This window comes from Balaenoptera ricei, chromosome X, assembly GCF_028023285.1.
Source record: "Balaenoptera ricei isolate mBalRic1 chromosome X, mBalRic1.hap2, whole genome shotgun sequence".
Lineage (NCBI taxonomy): Eukaryota > Metazoa > Chordata > Mammalia > Artiodactyla > Balaenopteridae > Balaenoptera > Balaenoptera ricei.
This window is the reverse complement of record NC_082660.1, coordinates 16,663,377-16,686,135: the sequence shown is the minus strand read 5'-3', so window position 1 is coordinate 16,686,135 and position 22,759 is coordinate 16,663,377. Positions and strand designations below refer to the sequence as shown.

General features: G+C 42.1%; 1 protein-coding gene across 6 annotated transcripts in view; it reads left to right on the top strand.

Moving 5' to 3' along the window:
• SH3KBP1 (SH3 domain containing kinase binding protein 1) overlaps positions 1-22,759 on the top strand; it is a 337,779-nt gene that overhangs the window by 180,348 nt on the left and 134,672 nt on the right. For 5 of the 6 annotated variants that reach the window (XM_059911028.1, XM_059911025.1, XM_059911027.1 and 2 more), the window contains 2 exons: positions 6,077-6,206; positions 18,252-18,457. In XM_059911028.1, the coding sequence (XP_059767011.1) occupies positions 6,077-6,206; positions 18,252-18,457 (336 nt within the window). Of the gene's footprint in view, positions 1-6,076; positions 6,207-6,792; positions 6,853-14,446; positions 14,522-18,251; positions 18,458-22,759 lie in introns of all 6 variants that reach the window. The other variant, XM_059911030.1, reaches the window with a different exon arrangement.

Sequence of the window (22,759 nt, the reverse complement as noted above, 5' to 3'; positions counted from 1 at the left end):
AAAACAATTTGTATTTTTTTTCAGCAATATTCAAAAGGTAAAACTATGTCTTAACACATTTACATGAAGTTCTAAAAAAGGCAAAACCAATCATAGGTGATAGAAATCAGATTAGCGGTTGCTTGGAGGTAGATTGACTGGGGAGGAACACAAGGAAATTTTCTGGAATGATGGAAATGCTCTGTATGCTGGTAGAACTATAAGTTACATGAGTGTATGCATTTGTCAAAACTGTTCAACTTGTACCATTAAGATCTGTACCTTTAAATGAATTATATCTCAATTTTAAAAACTTTAAAAAACTATCTTGATATTTTTCTAGTTTAAAAAATTTTCCAAAATGCTTTCCCCTACCTCTCACAGGTAGGAAAAAGGACTGGTACTGAAATTCTCATTTAACTATTTCTGAATACATTTTTTAAATTGAGAGATAATTAACATATAACATTGTATTCCTTTTAGGTGTACAACAAAGTGATTTGATATATGTACACATTGCAAAATGATCACTACAGTGGGTCTAGTTAACATCTATTACCACACATAGTTACAGTTTGTTTTTCTTGTGATGAAAACGTTTAAGATCTACTCTCCTAGCAACTTTCAAATTTACAGTATAATATTGGTAATTATTTACATTACATCCTCTGGATTTATTTATCTTATAACTGGAAATTTGTTTTGACCCCCTTCTCCCATTTTGCTCACCTTCCCCACCCCTTGCTTCTGCCAACCACCAATCTGTTCTCTATATCTATGAGTCTGTGTCTTATGTGTTCGTTTTTGTTTTTGTTTTTTTTTGATTCCACATATAAGTGAGATCATACAGTATTTGTCTTTCTCTGTCTGACTTATTTCATTTAGCATAATGCCTTCAAGGAACTAGAAAAAGCATAAACTAAGCCCAAAGTTAGTAGAAGGAAGGAAATAACAAAGATCAGCAGAAATAAATGAAATAGAGACTAAAAAGACAATAGAAAAGATCAGTGAAACCAAGAGCTGGTTTTTTGGAAAGATAAATAAAACAGACAACTCTTTAGCTAGACTCACTCAGAAAAAAAGAGAGAGAGAACTCAAATAAATAAATCAGAAATGAAAGAGGAGAGATTACAACTGATACCACAGAAATATGGATGATCATAAGGGACTATTATGAACAATTATATGCCAACAAATTGGCCAACCTAGAATAAATGGATACATTCCCAGAAACGTATGACCTACCAAGTATGAATAAATTTTGAGGAAAATTTTAGTAATGTTGAGGTGTGGGCCTCTCCTTAGACCTTGATTTGTCCATTGTTCTTTTTGGAAAGAATGGTAAAACAGCTCTTGAAACAATGAAGCTGACTCCATTTGCCTGTGTGCCTCTCCCTCCCCCATGTTCCCTCCTCCCTCACACCTACCTCTTCAGTGTGCTTCTGACTGAGGTTTGGGTAACAAAGGGCAATTGGATGTAAAAAGCTATAGCAACCCTTAAATGGATTTTTCTGTCTTGCTGCTTGTACCCTGAAGTAGACTTTAGACTTGATGAATCTTGTTCCCCTTCTTGGTACAGTTAACAGGTAAAACTTCAACAGTGATAAGTAGGAACTACAGGCATATCTCAGAGATATTGCGGGTTGGGTTCTAGACCACTGAAATAAAGCAAATATTGCAATAAAGTGAGTCACACAAAGTTTTTGGTCTTCTAGTACGTATAAAAGCTATATTTACACTATCCTGTAGTCTATTAAGTGTGCAATAGCATTATGTCTAAAATAATGTACATATCTTCATTAAAAAGTACTTAATTGCTAAAAAATGCTCACCATCATCTGAGCTTTCAAGTCATTGTAGTAACATCAAAGATCATGATCACCGATCAGCGTAACAAATATAATAATAATGAAAAAGTTTGAAATATTTGAGAATTACCAAAATGTCACCCAGAGACACGAAGTGAGCAGATGCTGTTGGGGAAGTGGCGTCGATAGACTTGCTCCATGCAGGGCTGCCGCACACCTTCCATTTGTTAAAAAAAAAAAAAAAAAGCAACATCTGTGAGGCACCGTGAAGCAAAGTGCAATAAAATAGGTGTGCCTGTATTCTGGGTAGTTAGGTACCCCAGACAGCAAGGTCATCTTTGTATTCACAGACATCCTGTTCAGTGCGTTACAGGTGTAGATAATGTTTGTAAGATTGGGTGGAGGTGGAGATGTTGAAATTCACCCAGCCTCTTCCCCAACTTGCAACAGGGCTAAGAACTAGAAACTACTTCCTTGGGCCCTGAACCACTTAGAGGCTGGTGATTGTGAAGACTTAAGAATTGCAGGGCACACAGACACAAACTGTTTAAGTGGTTTTTGTTTTGTTTTGTTTTGTTTTGTTTTTTTTACAATTATATGACTGAGGTCCCTGTATTCTTTTTTTTTTTTTTAACGTTTCTTTAATTAATTAATTAATTTATATTTATTTTTGGCTGTGTTGGGTCTTCATTTCTGTGCGAGGGCTTTCTCCAGTTGCGGCGAGCGGGGGCCACTCTTCATCGCGGTGCGCGGGCCTCTCTCTGTCGCGGCCTCTCCCGTTGCGGAGCACAGGCTCCAGATGCGCAGGCTCAGTAGTTGTGGCTCACAGGCTTAGTTGCTCCGCGGCATGTGGGATCTTCCCAGACCAGGGCTCGAACCCGTGTCCCCTGCATTGGCAGGCAGATTCTTAACCACTGTGCCACCAGGGAAGCCCTGTTTAAGTGGTTTTACTGCATCTTTCTTCCTCAAACACTTACCATGTAAAGCTGCCCTGCTCCCAGCTCTGGGCTGAAGGTGGGGTTCTCTCCTGGAACATAGCCATGGGCTCCAGAGCTGGCTGGGTTGGTCTCCGAGGAACACAGGGGTTTGTTCTCAACCTAGAGCCAAGGCCTGCAGAAGCCTGTTGATGAGTATGTGTTGGCGGGGAGAAGGTAGGTGTCTGTCCCCTTCTAATGCTTTCCTTGGGAAAGAAATCATAAGCCCTTCGTAACATCCATAATCCTCACTTTATTACAAAGGGATGCATTTCTCTCTTTAAATATAGAAACATAAACATAAGCAACTTGATTTCCAAGCAGATGGTGTGCAGACTCTGTATGTTCCACTCTTATTGTAGAAGCTTTTCAAGGATGGGGTCTTTATCTGTTTTGTTCACCAGTGAATCTGTCCCGAAGTCCTAGGGCAGTGCAGAATAGGTGCTCATTAAATATTGGTGGAATCGGGAGGGTCACACAGACCTGAGTGTGGTGTTACCTAATTAAGAACAGTGTGCAATATAGTCAGGGTCTCCTGGTCCCTTTTGCTCCTCACAGGAAGGAAAATTCCTTTTGTGGGGGAATCAGAGCTTCATAGGCCCCCATGGAGGATTTCCCCCACTTGATTTCCTTGCCATGCATTCATTCATCCATCCATCCATTCATGAGTGAGTGTAATCACTATGGCCTTCAGTGTCATCATCTTTATGCAGGAAGTTGAACTAGAATATCGCTGAAGAGGGATAGTGTGGGGCTGGGGATCATTTGTCTCATATCACCGGCCTGAATCTTGCAACCAGAGCAGCAGTCTTTAGGAAGAAATAGCACCGAACAGCTCTCTCTGCTACTGGGGACAGACCCCCGCCCGCTCCGTGGTGCCTGTAATGGGAAGTGTACCCACCAGGCGATGAGCCGTGGTTTGATTGTCTGCTCCTCTGCGCGCCATGAGGCTAATGATAGACGTCTGCCGGTTCCCTGTTGGCCATTCCTCTCAGACTGTGCTGTGACAGGGATGCGGGCATGTGGGGACGTGGTGAGGTGAACACACCCCTGTTTTCCCAGCAGGCAGCCTGCCGATCCCACACATCAGGAGCACTTCCTTCAGGGATCTCGGGCTGGAGCCACTTATTACTGGGAACAGGAGCGTTTTAGATACTGTCAAACTGAATCAAATGGAATTGGCCCAGCTGCCCTGCGCTGTCGGGGATTATGCCAGGGACTGCTCATTTGTGGTCCGTGCCCTTGGTCTTTCCCTCCTGCCTTGTGATTTCTGGGAGAAAGAAGGTCATTTTCTGGTTCCTTATTCAGGGCAAGCACAAAGGACCCCATGCTACAAATCCTGTGACTATTTATATTCAGGCTTATGGTGAATCTTCCTAACCATTCTAATCCTATAAAAAGCTCCTTGAAAGGATAATACATAACGGTTGAGTTGACATAGACACATGGAATGATTTCAATGGAAACGTTGTGAAATGCCGTGATTTGGTATTGAATAAGGATAGTCATGCACGGGTGCCATTGTCTGGATTCTTTCCCGAAGATTCTGTGATCACACAGATATAATGGCCACTCTGTGAGTCTGTATCCCATGAGCTCCCTAAATCGTGCTCTAAAATGCCATTCTGGTTGTCTCCATTCTGAGGCTGTGTCAGCACCTCCTGAATGTCTCTCTCACACACCCTCCCCTACTTATATCTGGCATTTCTGCTCTTCAAGGCCAACCTTAACTTTGATTCCTTTTTTTCTCCAAGCCTTCCTTTAGCATTCCAGATCTCGGTGAGCTCAACTTTGTGTAACACATTTGGTTTGTGCTAAGTCATGGTGTTTTCTTTTCTATTTACCTTGCATTGCTAGGTTTTGGTCATGCCCACCCTCCACCATCTTTAAACCATGTGCCCTTTCTACCTTGGTAGATTGTCAACTTCTTGAGGGAAAAAAAAAGGATATGTCCTGTACAGTTCTGTGTCCCTAGCCCCTAGTGTAGAATCATAATACATCTATTTCTAACACTGATCAAGTGTACTAATTATCCCACTGTACAGATAGGAAAGCCAGGGTTCAGTTAGTAGGACATTCGAAGAGTCACAAGATACGATTTGAACTGGGCTTTTGACTCTAATTTTCTTTTTGTTTTTTGTTTTAATTATTTAAGCTTTTAAATTGTGTTTATTGATTTGAAGAAGTAATACATGTACATGGCCAAAAAAAATTCCAAAAAGTTTCTAGGTTTCTTTCTATTATACTACACCATACTGGTAAGTAAGTGCTTCCTTGTTCTCAAAATGCCCTGTTATTTTCCTCCGAGAAGCCAGTTCACTATGCTGACTTCTGCTGTTCTGTTAGTGGCTCCATCACAAAATTTGGGGATGACTTTTTTTGTTTACACTTCCCTCGTCTCAGCCAATTGGTTGCTGAAGACCAGCTTATCCCTCACAGATTCTCAAATCCACACCTGCCTTGTTCATTCTCACCCCTCCCCAGATCCAGCCTTCAACTCCCCCACCCAGATGACTGCAGTCTGGCTGCCCTCCCTACCTCCCTTCATCCCATATCAGTTCATCTCAGGGTAATCTAGAACCTTCAAGAAAGCTGCAGGGAGTCCTTCTACCTTCTGATTGAGTTTTTATTCCACAGATTCTTAACTGTTTTTGTTAGGCTATCAAGTTAGGTTTGGTAGTCTGGGAAAGCCATTCTCAGTTTTTAAATAATGGTTTTATATGCATAAAATAAAACACATAAGGTTACAAAAGGAACCATTTATATTAAAGTAGCTATCAAGCTATTTTAAAAGCAAATTTTGGTATACTAATCTATGTGTACTTCTTTATTATAAATAATAAATAATTCCTTATTAATACATTAAATAACAAGGTCTCCCAGCAGGTGTGATAACTACCACCACTTCAAAGTAGCAATGAGTGCAAACGATATCTTGAAATACCCACAGTATCTATGATGTGATATGAAAATACGATTTGGTTGGTGTCACGTCACAGGTCCTTCTATTACTCTGGTATGTTACGTATATTCCTAATCAAAGGAAATGCCAAATTTCAGTTGGATGTTAGTGGAAATGAAGTGTTAATTCTTTTCCACTTGCGTTTGTGGTCCCTAGGTTAAACCCCCCTTCCTGAGTCTGAATCTCGAGACCCTGTGAAGTCTACATTCTCATTCCCTGTTAACCTGTAAGCTTTGGGTCCTGCAGCTCTCCCTGTGTGGGCTTTGCACTCGGCACTGTACAGATGGGAGAGAAAACTGGCAAGTACCACATCTAACCTGAACCCTGCCTCTGTTCTGTTCACATCTGTGCAGGTAGAAGAAGGATGGTGGGAAGGTGTTCTCAATGGAAAGACTGGAATGTTTCCTTCCAACTTCATCAAGGAGCTGTCGGGGGAGTCGGACGACCTCGGCATTTCCCAGGATGAGCAGCTCTCCAAGTCAAGTAAGGAAGGAAGTCCTCCCACCATGCAGGACAGGGGTGGGGGCACCCACAGGTGCCGCTCCAGCCTCCCCTCAGTTCCACTGCCTGTGCTGAGCGACTGTGACAGAAGCTCATGAATATTTTCTTGGTCATGCTGCCTTAACCCACCGTGGTTTAGTAGGTTTATCATTGTAAAGGTGTGACGTGCATACCTTTACCCCTGCGCAGGTGCACACTGTGAACATCTCTGGATAGGTGACTGTCAGCCTTCATAGTCCCCCATGGATGGCCCATGTTGCTGTGCCTCCGTATACTTCTAAAATGTCACTCACTGCGAGTTGATAATTAATTTTAAAATGAACCAAATGAGATTGTTAATATTTCTCAGCATCTCTCGAGGAACTTGGAGAAAATGGCACACACACACACACACACACACACACACCCCACACAAATCATTGATGGGGAGAAGGGCAATGTTCAGGACGTGTGTGTGCCAACTCCCTTGAAAGTCTGCCAAGCCAGCTGAGGGCCCAGCCCCACCTCGGGTGAGCATGCGTGTCCATCTGTGATGGTGAGAACGAACTCCAGGTCTTTCTCTCTCCAGGGCCTGAAGCTCTCCTCCCTCCAGCTTCTCTGCTGCCTTTTCCAGCTCACGGAACAAAAGGTCAGGACCGGGAAACTTTGTTCTCCCAGTCGCTAACCCAACTTCCTACGTGGGCGTCTGTGTATCTCTTGTGCCGTCTTGAGCCAAGGTCATGGGTGTGAATGTCGTAGAGGCTCGACTGTGTCTTAGCGGTTCGGCACTACCTGGGGCTGCAGACTTTCCTTTCTAACAAGAAGACAGCTCAGTCCTGTCAAAATAATTCTTAAACAGCTTTCTTTTCCATTTGGAAAAATCTGACTTGAGTGGTATTTTCAAGTTAGTTGTGTCCCTTTTATTTAACCAGTAGCATGATTGGGCAAATCCCCAATTTGGAGGTAAAGCCATTTCTGGAGTCGTGCTCAGGCCACCTCCTTCACTTGGTGTTTCAGTGGCACTGGCTGATTGGCTCAGTGGCTCTGGCTGATTGGCTCAGTGGCTTCCAAAGTCTGGGGCTCCCCATCCCTGAACCTCATTCCATCCTGGGGTCTATGATAGGAAAGACAGGAGGTGATTTTGGGGCAAAGGAAGCATCTTGAAGCTCCTGCTGCCTTCTCTGGTTTGGGGCAAGGAGATTCTCTGCTAACATGGGCCAACTGATGAGTATGGCCGGGAGGGCAGAAAGTGTCCTTGACCCCATGGTAGTGGGACTTCTATGGCTTCCAAATTGTACATTAGAATTCTAACTGCCATAGTGTCTCCTTTCGTATACTAGAATAGTATTGTACCTGGTAACTGGATCCTATAATAAGAATACTGTATCTTAAGGATATTGTGGATTAAATGGGCTTTCTTGGAGGGAGGACCAAATCAGGTCATTATACCATTATTTCTGTGGAAGTGTGTTATGAGTTCCAATAGCAATAATGTATATAAACCACCTCACCTATAGAAGACCCTCTATTAAGTGGTCACTTTCATTGTTAATCACGATGAATTCTTGGGACATAGCCAGTTAGTAAGTTGAGGCTGCTTACACACCGATTAGTACTGTGCTCACTGAAGCATTGTCTCTGCATTTGGAAATTACTTTGGGATTCCTGTACTCATGCAGAAAAGGAGATCTGGAGAGGTATTGGACCACATCTTTGGGAGAACCTTGACCTCTTGATATCCTGCCATGTTAGGTATGCTTTCAGAGCTGGAGCTCAGAGAAGTCATGCCTTTTGTATTTTTGGAACTGTTGAAATAAACTGTCTCCTCTTACTCCAAGTCAATAATGTGGACATCTGACCCTGCTTGACCCCTTAGCTCAAAGCACACATTGCTGGAATTCCCGGGGCAGGAGGTTAGGAGGCGGAGTGGAATGGTCTTCCCAATCACTTAGCCTTCTGTCACATGCTCTCAAGGGACTGTTTCTCTCATGGAGACTGCTGTCCCCAACGCTCATTCAATTAAAACCTGCCATTTCAGAACTAGGAGAGCCTAATAATTCCGGCAGCCATGTTTAGTTACCACAGGAACTGTCCCTTGTCAAGGGGGTTTTTGAGGTCTCTGGAGAGGCATGTTCTCCTAACAAGGATGGATGCTTGTGAAATAAGTACATGGCTTTTGTAATCTTCCTGTATGTGCAATTAAGGAGAAGGGGGCCCATCTATTGATCTTTCTATCTGTCTGTCCATATCCATCCATCCTTCCTGCTTTCCTTCTTTTCTTCTATTCTTCATTCATTCAGCTTTTACTTGGCCCCTGTTGTTACTAAGATGCTGTACAAGGCACTGAAGATATACAGAGACAAATCAGATAGGGTCCCTGTCTTCAGTCAGCTCGCCCTGTGGAAAGGGTGTGCACAAATCAGCGAAAGTTCAGGAAAGTGCCACACGTGCTCTGCTAGCCGGGTATCTGAGGAAAAGTGGGATACACAGGCAGAGAGAGGCCGGTCCCATGGGGATGTAAGGACAGCGGTGGTCACAAAGGGCTTCATAGGAAAGCAGATGTGATTATAATGTCCCTAGGGCTTGCTAAATTGAAATAATCCCCTGAAAGAGAGAGAAATACCATCTCTCAGTGTTCTCACAGGCTGTTCAGTAACTGTTTACACTCTGATGGTAAAATATATGTAATTAGATCAGATCACATGCAGAAATTATGTATACTGGTAGGATCTGTCTACTTGGAACCTTTGGTTTTAGAGTGAATCTGCTCATTCCCTATCCCCAGAGAATGGTGTTAGTAGTTTCAGTGTACTTTACTTTACAAAAGAGACACATTTTTGTTTTGAAATAATTATAGGGTCACAGAAAGTTGCCAAAAAACAAAACAAAACCAAAAAAAACACACTGTACAGGGCGGTCCCATGAATCCTTCATGCAGTTTCCCCCAGGGATAACATCTAGTATAACTACAGTAAATGCATATTTACTTTTATCATAGAACTGAGAAAGACAAATGTAGTTAATGCACAAAAGATATCTATGTTTTTACTCTGGTATGAGCTGAACTGTAGTTAATAAAGGTCTTTGTTAGACCAGCCCACTTAATACCCTTCATAAATCACAGTTTTCACAGAGACTGCTTAATTAATACATGGCTCTGGGGCTTCCCTGGTGGCGCAGTGGTTGAGAATCCGCCTGCCAATGCAGGGGACATGGGTTCGAGCCCTGGTCTGGGAAGATCCCACAGGCCACGGAGCAAGTAAGCCCGTGCGCCACAACTACTGAGCCTGCGCGCCACAACTACTGAGCCCGTGTGCCACAACTACTGAAGCCCACGTGCCTAGAGCCCGTGCTCCACAACAAGAGAAGCCACCGCAATGAGAAGCCCGCACACCACAACAAAGAGTAGCCCCTGCTAGCCACAACTAGAGAACGCCCACGCGCAGCAACGAAGACCAGATGCAGCCAAAACTAAATTAATTAAATAAATAAGTTTATATAAAAAAAATACATGGCTCTGGGAGTAAGTCAAACTCCTAATGTTTGCACCATTTTGGTAATTTTTAGAGATCCTAGTGACATATAAAAATCCTCTCAATTTAAATGCTAGTAGACATTGGGGGAGGTTTTTTTTTTTAAGACAGATGAAATCTGTATCCTGGTACATATGAAGAAAACTTTGTGTACAATGTATCCTTATACATCTCTTTGTTATACACACACACACACCTACCCCTGTATGTACACACACTTCTTTGATGTTTGTACTCTTCGCATTGTTACTTTCAGAAGGTTTTTGAGGATAGTTATTCAGCTGAGTTTCGTTAACCAATGGATGAATGCAATTGAAGAAACATTGCATTTTATTTATAAGGAAGTGTGCCGCGACAGCTTGACACATTGTAGGTGTTCAGTAAATGCTTGCTGAATCCTTCTTACTCTGAGGAGGCATTTTTAGCTTTGAATGAAAGGTACAAATTGCTTGAACTTGCTTTTCTTTTACCCTGATGTATTTTTATATATGGTAGTTGGTTATGAAAATCTCTAAACTTTAGATCTTTGTTCAGGGTAATCTAATCTATCAAGGATAGAGTTACAGCAGTTGTGTTGGTTGATATGTTGATTTAAACATTTTATCTCAAACAAGAAAATTCATTGTCAGGTAGTGGCAGAAACTTTTTGCTGTATATTTAAATTTGAAAGCATCTTTACCTTTCATAGCATTTATGGAACTTTAAAGGTGCTTTTTCAAAAAGGTTTTTGTCAACTTTTTATTATAGAAATTTTCTAACATACACGAATCGAGAGAATAGTATGATGAACCCCTGTGTACCTGTTACCCAGCTTCAGCAGTTAGCAGCCTGTGGCCAATTCATTGTAATTATACCACTATGCAGTCCCCCCCTGTATTATTTTGAAGCAAACCCCAGATATCATATAATTTCATCCATAAATATTTCAATATGTGTCAATAAAAGGGTGTCTTAAATACTGTTCTCACTCCAAATTGTAATAATAATAATAATAATAATTGCAGTTCCTCAAAGTAATTACCTATATGGTCAGTGTTCACTTTCCCCTAATAGTCTTCTATTTTTTAATACAATTTGTTAGTTTGAATCTGCACCCAAAGAAAGTACATACCTTGTGATTGGTTGATATGTCTCAACTCTCTTTGAATCTCTAGATTCTTCTTCCATGTCGCCTCTTTTCGTTGCTACTTTTTGCTGAAGAAACTGAGGTCCTTTGTCCATTAGTTTCCCACAGCCTGCCTTTTGCTGATTTCATCTCTGCTGTGTCATTTACTCTGTATTCCTATAAATTGATAATTGCATGTAGGGCCTTGATTAAATTCAGGTTTGAGAGAGATTTTTTGGGGTGGGGGGACAGAACTGCTTCATAGGTGGTGATGGATAGTCTATCTGGAGGCTCATAATGTCTGGCTATCTTTCTTTTTGAATATTAGCAGCCACTGATGATTATCACCCAGATCTATGCACTCATTAGGGCTTGCAAAATGGTACCAAAACAGGGAATTTTTTTTTTTTTAAAAAGAGTGAAATGGGCTCCCATGTAACAGATCAATAGTGAAAAAAAAATGCTGAGTAAATTAGGTTTTTAAAAAACAAAACATCCAAGGGTTTGCAATAATTGTGCGGGCAGGATCTTATGTTAGGGATGGAAAGGAATTGAGAGCTCATCTAGCCTGGTGTCAGATGAGAACACTAAAGCCCAGTGAGATGAAGTCCTGGGTGTGGCCTCGCTTCTGAGTGATGAAGCCACCATTACATGCAGGCCTTCCTGCATATAATTTGCACACACTTTGGTATTGCTCCCATTATGGCTTGTAGTTTACCCTTTCACGGAGCATCTGACAAATTTCAAATCTGAGTACAGTTTAACTTATTTCTTCTTATGATCACAGATTATGATGAATTAATTACCTTTTCAGTTATAATTTTGCACATGCGAGTATTGACTAAATGATGTGAAATAGAACTAATTACAAATTATATTGATATTATTGCATTAAATTACAATCAGAAAATATCTTGATCTGTAAGATTTATTTGGATGTAGAGGCAAAGAAATCCAGATGTGACTACTGTCCGGTTTCAATTTCATACATACTTTGCTTCACATTTAAGATATAAATGTGACTTTCCTGTTTCTAACATCTTTTTGATATTATTTAATTTCTTAGATTATAAAATAATTCTTGTAAAACTAAGAAGTATTCCTGTTTTTTTTTTAAAGAAAAATATCATTTAGCTACAGAAACATTTTAAGCTATTTCCCATAGTTTTCAGAGGGAGAAAGTTTGCATTTTCTTTCTATAACCATTAATAACCATGATATTTAAGTTTGAATTGACTTTCTTATTTTCCTAATTCCTTATGTTTGAATTTTAGGTTCAGATACTTTAGTGACTTGTCAAGCGAAGGCAAAGATGGAGATGGCCTTTTAAAACTTAGGGCAAACCACTCCCATGATATAGAAATATTTTATTTCATTAGCTGTAAGAAATGGATTGCTTGTGCCCCTTGCCTATAAGAGCTAAAGCCAGGCTGGCACCCTCCCCCCACGCTTTGGTGTCTCTATACTTTTTAATATTAAATGTTATTTGTTTTGTGTATGAGGTTCTGTTGGCAGTGAAGAGCAATTAGCAAATTGATGAAATAGAGTTTCAGGCAAAATTAGATGCTAGCGTAAGCATATGATTTTGTGTTGAAATTTTAAAATGCTTCCCTTTTACAGTGTTTGCTGCCTTCAAGTACTAATATTTAATAGTGACAGTAGAATATTCCTCCCTCCCCCAAAATAAACAGCACTCATATTCATGGACTTTCCAATTGCCCATCTCTTGTTCTCTAGATGGAACGTGTGTGTCCTCACTCATCCCCATCCCAGGTTCCATTTCCAGTCCTCTTGCTGCCAGTGGACGGGGTGGGGGGTGGGTATTTTGCAGAAATGCTTGGCCATTCAGAGATAGCAGGGCCATGTCTACCTCAGTGATTCTCAGACTTGGTCCTGGGGAAGAAGAAAGGGAGGTTCTCTTGTACTTGGAGGAACTTTCTTGAAATACTGATTTCTTTTTCTTACTTTTTTCTGACACCAGAAGGACTGCTGCCATTCACTTCTGGGGGGCCTGGCTCACAAAACAGCTGTATTTCTTGGGAGTAATGTTACCTTAGTGATTGAAGTTAAGCAGAATAAAAATTCACCCAAATAAAAACTAGCCACTGTTACTTGTTCCACTTTGTCATCAAAGTCCTCCAGAGCTACAAGTCTAAGGAGAACATTTGAAACACTTGTTTCTTTGGATTATCCTTATGTAGCCAGTGATTTGAATATCTAAGTTTTTGCTTTAATTGGACAGAGCACATCTGTCAAAAAGGGCAGATTTCAAAGCAGTGGTGTACCACCATGTCTGTAGGACACAGAAATTGGCAATACCTGATTCCATTTAATTTGTTGATCTGATCATTTACAATCCATTTCATGTTATTAGGAGTGACATGGCCCAGAAGTTGACATGATGGTCCCTAATGGAATTTCCCATTTTCCTGAAGAATGTTTCTAAAAAGTGAGACAAGTTGCTCTCTCTCACTCAGTTCCACTCTCTGTCTCTCTGTAAATGTAGCCTACCTTTTCATCCCTCAGACTTATTATGAGGGAGCTATGTAACTGGCCTCCAGTTCGATATTTAGCTCACAGCCATAATAGGACCAATTTCTTGGATAACTTAGAGTAATGCATATATTAATTGAGCTTGTCTTTATCAAACCATTTTACCTGCTGATGGTACTCTCTGTAGGGTGTGTGTGTGTGTGTGTGTGTGTGTGTGTGTGTGTGTGTGCACCCTCAAACTGGGGCAGAGTGTGTGTAGTCTATGTACTTACTCATGGTTCCAGAGAGATTTGGGCTTTAGCCATGTGTCCAGTCTTATGCTATTGATAACCTCTACTTGTAACAACAAAAAAGAAGATAATTTGCATTTGACACTGGGTGAGTCCTATGTCCTCATGCTTAAGTACAGTCTCATGACTGATATGGCAAAACCTCAATTAAGATGTTTCAGGAAATAGGGTTTTCTGATGTCTTTGGTGCTAAGCAGAAAACCCCTTACATTGACATGGAAGCCACGATTGGTTTCAAACGTCATTGGTAAAAGCCCCCCTCTAGAATACTTGTACATTTTCTTGCTTAAAGATACTAAGAATGAAAAATCTTTTAAAAGGGATTTTGTGCCTTGTTTAGACTCTTGGGGTCATGAATATCAGTTTGTATCATACTGGGCTCTAAGGGTAGAAGATAAAGAATAATGGACCAAAATCTATATTATGTTCGGGTCACACTCTCCAAGGAGAAGAATGAGTTAACTAAGGAATCCGATTGATTGGATTTCCTCTGGTTGAGGTTTTCCTACTCTTGAGGTATAATATTGAAGTGGCTTCCAGGTTTAAATTGGGCATAATCCACATGCCAGGCATTTGCAGAGGTGAGCCCTAATTCCGGCGCTCATTGCCATCATGCTTGCATGGGGACTTTGGGCTCATTCTGTAACATTCTTAAATTCTGCCTAATGGTTTCTAATTAATTTTGTGGATGAAGCTCTTGCAGTGGATTCATTGAAGACAAGTTCAGTTAAAGACTCTCCCTCTTCCTTCTTTTGCCATCATTTGCTCCCCCTCCCTCTCTCTTGTTTTTCTCTCCCCTTCTCTTCTCTCATTCACTGTCAGGAAAGACTACCTTTGAAGGGACAATTCTGTACCGAGCTGCACCGGGAAAGACGGAGGGCCACAGACGCTATTACAGTGAGTGACCTTAACAGGAGGAGGCAATTGTAAAGATAAGATCTGGGTTCTTGTGTTTTTTGATGCAGCTGCACTTTCCTGAGCTGCTCATGCTTCTGCCAAGTGTCTGTGTGAATTTCTGATCCAAGGACATGGACTTATTTGCCTGAGATAAGTGCCGTCTCCTTGGTGTGTGCTGCAGGAGCATTCCCATCACCAGCCCCTGGCGCTGTCTTGTTTGCTTTGTGCCTCTGTCATGTGTGTGACATGCGTGCATGAACCATGCGTGCAGAGAAGGGATCAGTAACATTGGTCATGGCATATGTGTTTGTACCAGTATCTCTGGGCCTCTGGGGTGGTGTAAGATGGCTTCCTGTGGAGATGTCAACCTCTCGTGGTTATTGCTTTTACTGAGTGGGTCATTGGAAACCAATAAGTCATTTCCTCATTGCGGGGTTCAAAGAAGTAAGATTTTGGTAAGAAAAGTCCGTGCCAGAAATGGTATTTTGCTTTGCTCATTCAGCCAATCACCACACGGCAGACTTCTTTTGGCAGGACCAGTGTGTAGCCTTTTGTGCTGTGAAAGAAAGCTGCCAAAAGTTGAGGGGAAGGAGATGAATGAGGTTAATGAATGAATCTCGTGAAGTTCTTAGAACAGTCCTGCCACACAGTAAGCACTACACGTGTGAGTGTAAACTTGAAAATAAACAAAAATGGCTCACGGGCTGGAATATTAAGGAAATTATTGGCAATGACTTCTGTGTAATTTGGCCAGTTATATGAGTGGCCAAAGCAAACTTGAGGAAGCTTTGTTCTTTTTTCACTGCGAAGGAAAAGCATCCACCTTAGTGTGCATGTACACATATGCGTACATAGAGACGTATACACAGTGATGAAAGAGAAGGTTCACGCGTGAACACCGGAGCCACACTTCTCAAACTGTCTGCAGTGAAGTGTATTTTTATTTCCATTCCCCTGCGGACAGACACCGGGTACTGCTGGCTTGCCTTCACTGCGCATGCGCTGCACCACCCGCCCCTCCCAGCAGGAGCAGGCAGACCGACGTTGGTCTGTGCCCTGTTCACCCAGACGCGTCTGTTGGCCGCACTTCTGGAAGTAGCACCAGCGCACACTGCTATAAGCATTTCCAAACACGGACACTTTCTGTGCTTGTCTCTCTGTGTACCAGGAACGAGCCCTTCATGATCTTGGCTCCAGTCCACAGACCTCACTTTGGGTTGCACTGCCCTCGAGTGTCACCTGGCATTACGAGCATGACACAGGGATAGTTTACATAATAGTGTGTGTTATGAGCACCAGTGGCTAAAAGATACAGCACCAAAAATGAAAAGCCACCTTTCTTTTCCTCCGAAGGGAAGGAACTAGATTTTGAGTTATTTCGTCAACCCAGATATTCAGACATTTAATTTCATAGTACTTAAAAGTGATAGAAGCAAGCTACCAGAATATCCAGAAGAAAAATCTGCCATGTGTTTCCTTCCCAGCCCATGCTTGTGTGGTTGAATGACCGTGCAACCTTTCCCTGTGTAACATAAAGAGTATTTCTCACAGTGATTAATATGATATTATTAAGATGAGCCCGGAAGGTGGCAAATCCCTAAAACCAGAAGCTCAGTGAAATCAGGTTGGCAGTGGTTGAAAATATTGTGTTTCTAGCTAATGAGGTATGATAAAAGAATCCTTCAAATTCTTCTCTTTGAAGAACTAAAACAGACTTGCCCGAATCCATTTGCCCTGCTGCCTTCTGCTGGTGGCGCTGGTGGTGGCGGCGGCAGGGAAGGGGAGCAGGGATGTCTTCTGTTCACTAACCATTTCTTTATTCCGCTCTCAAATGCTTCTTTCCAAACCAGAAAAGAATATACAAGCCATTTATCACACAGAAAGAATCCATACGGCAAAATGAGAACATGTTAAAGGGGAAATGACACAATATTTAGACTCCAAAATTATATCTCCAGCAGGGGTATTTCCAAAAACAATGAACAGATAAACACACGAATGGATAGCTAATCCAGGGAGGTTCTCCATGTTTGCACACTCGCATCCAGCCCTGTAAATTGGAGCCGACCCCCTTGCTGTGGGCTGTTCCTCATTGTTCTGCCCTCTGTTCTTGCTCATAAATGCTGTTCTTTAGTTAATTAAAATGTACACCAGGGATCTTCCTCCCCGCCCCCTCCTTCTTGGCTTACAAATACCATTTTATTGAAAACAGCAGCAACAAGAAACACAGCCATTGTTTAAAGGATTTGATTTTGAAACTTGTTAGCAATTTATAATGACCTTTCTATATTTTTCTGTTTTCATTTAACAGTTTCTTCCTGCACTGAGACTTCTTTATTTGAATGACTTCAACATTTTGTGACATTTTATGTGAGCAATTATTTGGTGTATCATTCTTATGTACTAAGAGGCCACCTTACGTGTAGGAAGATAATGCACAGTGTGGCTAATAGAGAACAAAATTTGATGGTATACTTTCATCCCAAGGGCATCATTGTCATCAGGAGACATATAGTAAATGTTCAGGAGCTATTCTACACATCTAGAGGCTTTTAGAGACAGGCTTAATGGAACTTTCCATAAGATATCCTTTTAATCCTGCCCTTTGATGGCATGACTAATGTACTGACCATCAAAATAAGAACGTACACCCAGAAATTAACTAGAAACAAATAGGCTCTTCCTTTTAGGAACATGACTGTGGGCAGAGCCTGGGGAAAAAAAGAATCTGGGGAGGTAAGTGTCCATGTTGTCTTGCTGATATCTATTTGATGACTTCCAACACATGCCACCGGAGGTCAAAGGAAAGATGTCACGTCCCCAGTGTTCTTCTTTGGAAAGGAGTTCAGCTCTGGGGAGACGTTGGTGTCAGAGGAGGGAGGAAGAACTGTAGGCTTGGGGGATTCTGGCCCCCCGGAGGGCAGCTTCCTTTCCCTCTTTAACAAATACAATCATCTTGCCAGTGAAAGTGTTTCAATGTCAAGTTTGGTTTAATGCTTTCCTCGAGAAACATGTCTGCGTGCATTTATTCCTTGTGAAGCCATCCAAAGAGATTTAATTCTTTGGCAGTCATAATTTTGTGTGGTTTCTTTAATTGCTAATTTGTTTAAATGGCTTTTAACTTTACAGTTTCCCTTTAGGAAATGTTACTTTCATTGCTAATTGCTAACTGACATGAGTCATAGAAATGGGAGGTACAGTATGTGGTACTGACTAGGTGGGGAGGCGAGGAGGGGGCGGGAAGAGTTGTTATTGCACAGACTGCAGCAAAACAAATTTGGCTGAGAACCAGGCTCTGGCTGAAAAGAGGTGAAGTGTCACATTTACGAAGAGATCTGCTTTGAAATTAGATTTTCTGAAAAGTTTTGATTCACTTCTTAATATTAAAAGCTGGGCACAGAGGGTGGGAGGGAGACGCAAGAGGGAGGAGATATGGGGATATATGTATATGTATAGCTGATTCACTTTGTTATACAGCAGAAACTAACACACCATTGTAAAGCAATTATACTCCAATAAAGATGTTTAAAAAAAAAGCTGGGGGTGGGGAGATGGAACAAAACTCAGAGCCGCCCCCATGCAACATATTCACGTGCTAAATGAAAAACCGCAGTGCAAGTTATCCCATACCCAGTGACACTTTTAGCAGTGGTTCCTGGCTGGCTATGAAGTGCTTCACGGCTATGGCTGATTTCTGAGCTCTTTCTTTCCCCATCCCCGCTCTTGACAGGTTTAAGGGAAACCACAGGCTCCGAGAGTGATGGGGGTGACTCGAGCAGTACCAAATCCGAGGGTGCCAACGGGACAGTCGCAACGGCCGCAATCCAGCCGAAGAAAGTTAAGGGAGTGGGCTTTGGAGATATTTTCAAAGACAAGCCAATAAAGCTAAGACCAAGGTCGATTGAAGTAGAAAATGACTTTCTGCCTGTGGAAAAGGTATGTTCGACAGTTTCTGTTTTATTTCAACGTAATGTGGTGTATCCAAAAAGTACCTCGTAGGGCTTGGCGTCTACGACTTCCTATGCCTCTTCTGAGGTTTCATTGTCCTCGTGTGCAGCTCTCCTTCTATATAGGAACAGCTTTCCTCGAAAGGCTCATGCTCTAGTTTGCTGTTGCTTTTCTTACTGATCTCCTCTCTATGGAATGTTTCTCAGGATGACTTTTCAAATAGACCGGCCCTTCTGTATTTCCTCCTCAGAAAAGCCACTCATGCCTGGACCCAGCTAAACACATAACCTTGGTACTTTTCAATCTCTCTTCTCTCCTGGTATGTTTCTCTTGTGATTTGTGCTTGGGCGTGTTGACTGGTTCTGCAGTAGAGAGAGGGGTTGTGCATTTTTTTTCTCAAGGTATTTGGTGGAAATGATTTCAGACTACTGAAAGGAAGTCTCCTGCGTGTGTGAGTGACGGAGATGGCCCTCGCTGTGAATCCCTGGGTTGTTACCATCAGGAAGCTGGCTGTTTTCTCCTGCCCCTGGTTCTGGGTTGGCGAGAAGCAGACAGCGTGTTGCTGCTGAGTACGCGGTTGCCACAGCAACACACCCAGAGCCATTGTGCTTGTGGCTGTCAGTGACGTCTACTGTGGTACACTTTTAAGCATCATAGCCTTGCTTAGGATTTGATAAATACTGTGGAATTTTCCAGATTGTAATAAGCTACACTCGTGCTGTGCTTAAAGAATGTTTGTTAATTTGATTTAGTGCTGAAATTTTTGCTTTGACGTTTGTGCCAGCAGGCTTCAGGGATGGGGCGTGGGCAACATCTCTACTGCAGGTTTATCGACGGCTTTTAAATGTTTTTCATTTCTCTGTCAGATGAATTTTTAAAAGTTGCATCATCTTCTGCAGCTGTAGAACTTCCACCCACCTCCCTCCCTCCATCCACCAGCAACCTTGCCCAGTGTCATCATACATTAGAAACAGAATCGGGAAAGGAAACTTTTTGGACACTTAATACCCTTAGAGATGAATAAGGCAGAAAGGGCAGATACTTAAAAAGGAAGGACTGTTTCATTTAAACTCTTGTTTTGTGGAAACTTCTCTAGTCGATTTGCTATTTCTCAAGATCTGAAAACTATCTAGTTAGTGTCCCAGCTTGTGAGTTCATTTCTGCTTCACATGGTCACTTTCAGATTCCCATAAATATTTACAAAAGAGCAAGTTCCCATCTTGGAAAGGAACGATGAATACAGTTTTTCTTCATTTTGTTCAAGTGGTTGAAATGAACATGACCATTGACTCAGTCAGCAAACAGTTAATTCCTTTTGTTTGTTTTATGATTCTCAGTCTTATTCTTCTCTGTGTAAAAGGACATTGTGTGTGCATAACTTTCATTATTGATATTAATATTTGTCTTAACCGCTAATAATAAATTGGGTTGTTACTAATAGCAGTATCAGTGACAAATATAATACTCCCAAGTTTGTACCTCAGCACACTTCTCTGAGCTCCACAGCCACGTGTCCAACTGCCGTCTTGAACATCTCCACTCAGAGGTCCTAAATTCTTAGCAGCTTGTCCAGACCTGAACTCATCCTCGTCCCCTTCAGACCACTCTGCCCACAGCCTTCCCCATCTCAGGTGAAGGCAGTGCCACTCCCCCTCCCATCACTCAGAAGAAAAGTCCTGGGGTTGTCCCTGACGCCCCTCTTTCTCTCACATCCCATGGCTGATCCATCAGGCGACCCCATCCGCGCAGCCTCCTAAGTGTGCCCGGCACCTGCCGTGGCTCATCACCTCTGCTCTCCCCCTGCTCTCGCCATCGCTGCGGTGGCCTCCTAAGTGGTCTTCTTGCTTCTTCCCTTCCTCCTACGGTCTAGCGTCAATATCAAAGCCAGGAGGGTGAGCCTTTGAAACCCGAAGTCAGGTCGTGCCACTCCTCCGCTCGCACACCTGTAGAGGCTCCCCTGTGAACCAAAGTGAAAATCCTCCCTGAGGCCCAGGAGCTGGGATGACCTGACTCCCATTGCCGCTTGGACCTCCTCCCTCACTGCTCTCTCCCTGCTTGCTCCATCCTGGCCCCCTCGCTCCTCCTCAAGCATGCCACGCACGCTCCCACTTGGGGGCCTTTGCCATGGTGGTGTCCTCTGCCTGGACACTCTGTTTCCACCTGCCCGCCGTGGCTGCCTGCCTCTCCTCCCTGACACCTGCTCATTCTGAAACCTGCCCCCTTGGCCCATCCTGCTTACTTGCACTGCGTTTTTTGTTTTCCCTAGCATGTGCCCCCTTCTAACATGTTTATTTTTTATTATGTTTATTCTTTGTTTTGTTCACTGATGTATGCTATGTGCTTAGAACAGTGTGTGGCATATAGTAGGTGCTCAGTAAGTGTTAGTTAAAGGAATAATATTCAAACTATATTAATATAGCACTTTAAAGATTACAGACAGCTATAAAATGAGGGAACCGGGTGGGATAACAGTTATATAGTTGGAAATATAGTAGTTGTATGGTTCACTGCACCTCTGTGAAACAGAAGATTTATTGCATTGATCTTAGAGACAAGAAATGTTAACTTCATCAGAGTAACATATATATGTACGGCGTGTGTATGCATCTTGATTCATGATTTGTTTGCAGAATGAAACCATGTGCTGGCAGCTCCCTTAACCTGCTTCTCATTGTGAAGCCTCTGGGGAAAACTTAAACTTCCCAGCCTGCTTTACTGGCTGCGGACAATTTTTATAGCATCTAAGAGGATTCAAAACTCTCTCCCCACCCTGTTGTTGGCGCCATGGATAGTTACATAGATTTATGGATCCATTATGTTATTGCACAACCTGGCATGGGAGCTGATGAGTGTGATAATGTGTTACTTGTGTACGACCTGGTTCTCATCGCTTCTGAGATGGTTTTGTGTCTAAGATTTATGTTTAAGGAAGGAAGTTTCCTATGAGAGTTGAGCTCGCTGTTTCGATTTTGCAGAAGCACAAACTGGATCTCATGTGGCAGCATCTGTGTTAGGTGAAGCCCAAGCAGGTCTTCCACTCAGGCTGGGGCAGTTGACCTGTTGACATGACTGGTTTGATAACTCGCATGAGGGAAAAAAGGTCTATGATAATTATTAACAGCTGCAAGCATCCTAGTATACTTTCCGTTCAAGTTTGCGAAGTTTTGAGATCCACTTTTCTGAGTCAGTTGAAAATGTTGTGCTTATTTTACCTGTGCTTTAATCCATATCACCCTACCCAGAGTGGTTGAATGCTGATGATTATATACCAGGAGAGATACTGGTGTATCTGCAACAGTCCCCCGACCAACAAGGAAATAATTCGTATTCTTGCTTCTCTTACTGAGCTATAAGGAAGGACCCCATTTATGAGTCTTTTTAATACTACCAACCTGATATGCCTGTGAATGATGTGTTTAATGTACCATTTAACTGAAATATTTATAGGTGAAATGATTTAATGTCTGGGATTTTGCTTCCAGTAATTTGGAAGATGGAAGAGTGGGTGGGGCACAGAGGAAACCAGATTGGTCATGAGTTGATAATTGTTGAAACTAGGTGGTGCATACATGGGGATTCCGTACACTGTACTCTATTTTTGTATATGTTGGAAATTTCCCTTGATAAAGGTTAAAGAAAAAAGAAAAGAACCTTGGGGAAAAATGTACCATTTAAACTAAGCCCAGAGGTACGTATGTGTTATATCAAAACAGTGGAAAATACGTTGTGGCTAAAGATGAACCAAGTTAAATATCATAAGATTAGAAGGGCATGGTACCATTGTCCTAGCTGATTGACCTTGACAAAGTCACTTAGCCTCAATTGAACCATCTGTAAAATGGGAATACTCTTTATGCCTATCCTACCTCATAGGACTTTTAAAAAATGCTATATAGCTGAAAATACTTGGAAATTGTAAATGTAACTCATTTCAGCTAGTATTTGTTCAGTACTCACTATATGCTCCGCACTGAGGATACAGTGGTAAACAAGACCAGGTCACTGCCCCTCAGGGAGCTGCAGAAAAGTAAACAAGCAATAATAATACAGTGTGGGGAATGCCGTGACCAGGCTGAGAACACAGTACTGTGCCGTAGGAGCCCTTGGGCATGGCAGGAAGTAGCGAGTTGTTAGGGAGGCTGGAGAGTGTATATTCATGTGTGTGTACCTACTTCCTACAGGAAGTGGTGTTTAGACCTGTAGGAAGTGATGTTTTTAGACCTACAGGAAGTGATGTTTAGGCTGAGAACCATGGGTCCAGTACACATTCATCAAGCAAAGGAGCATAGA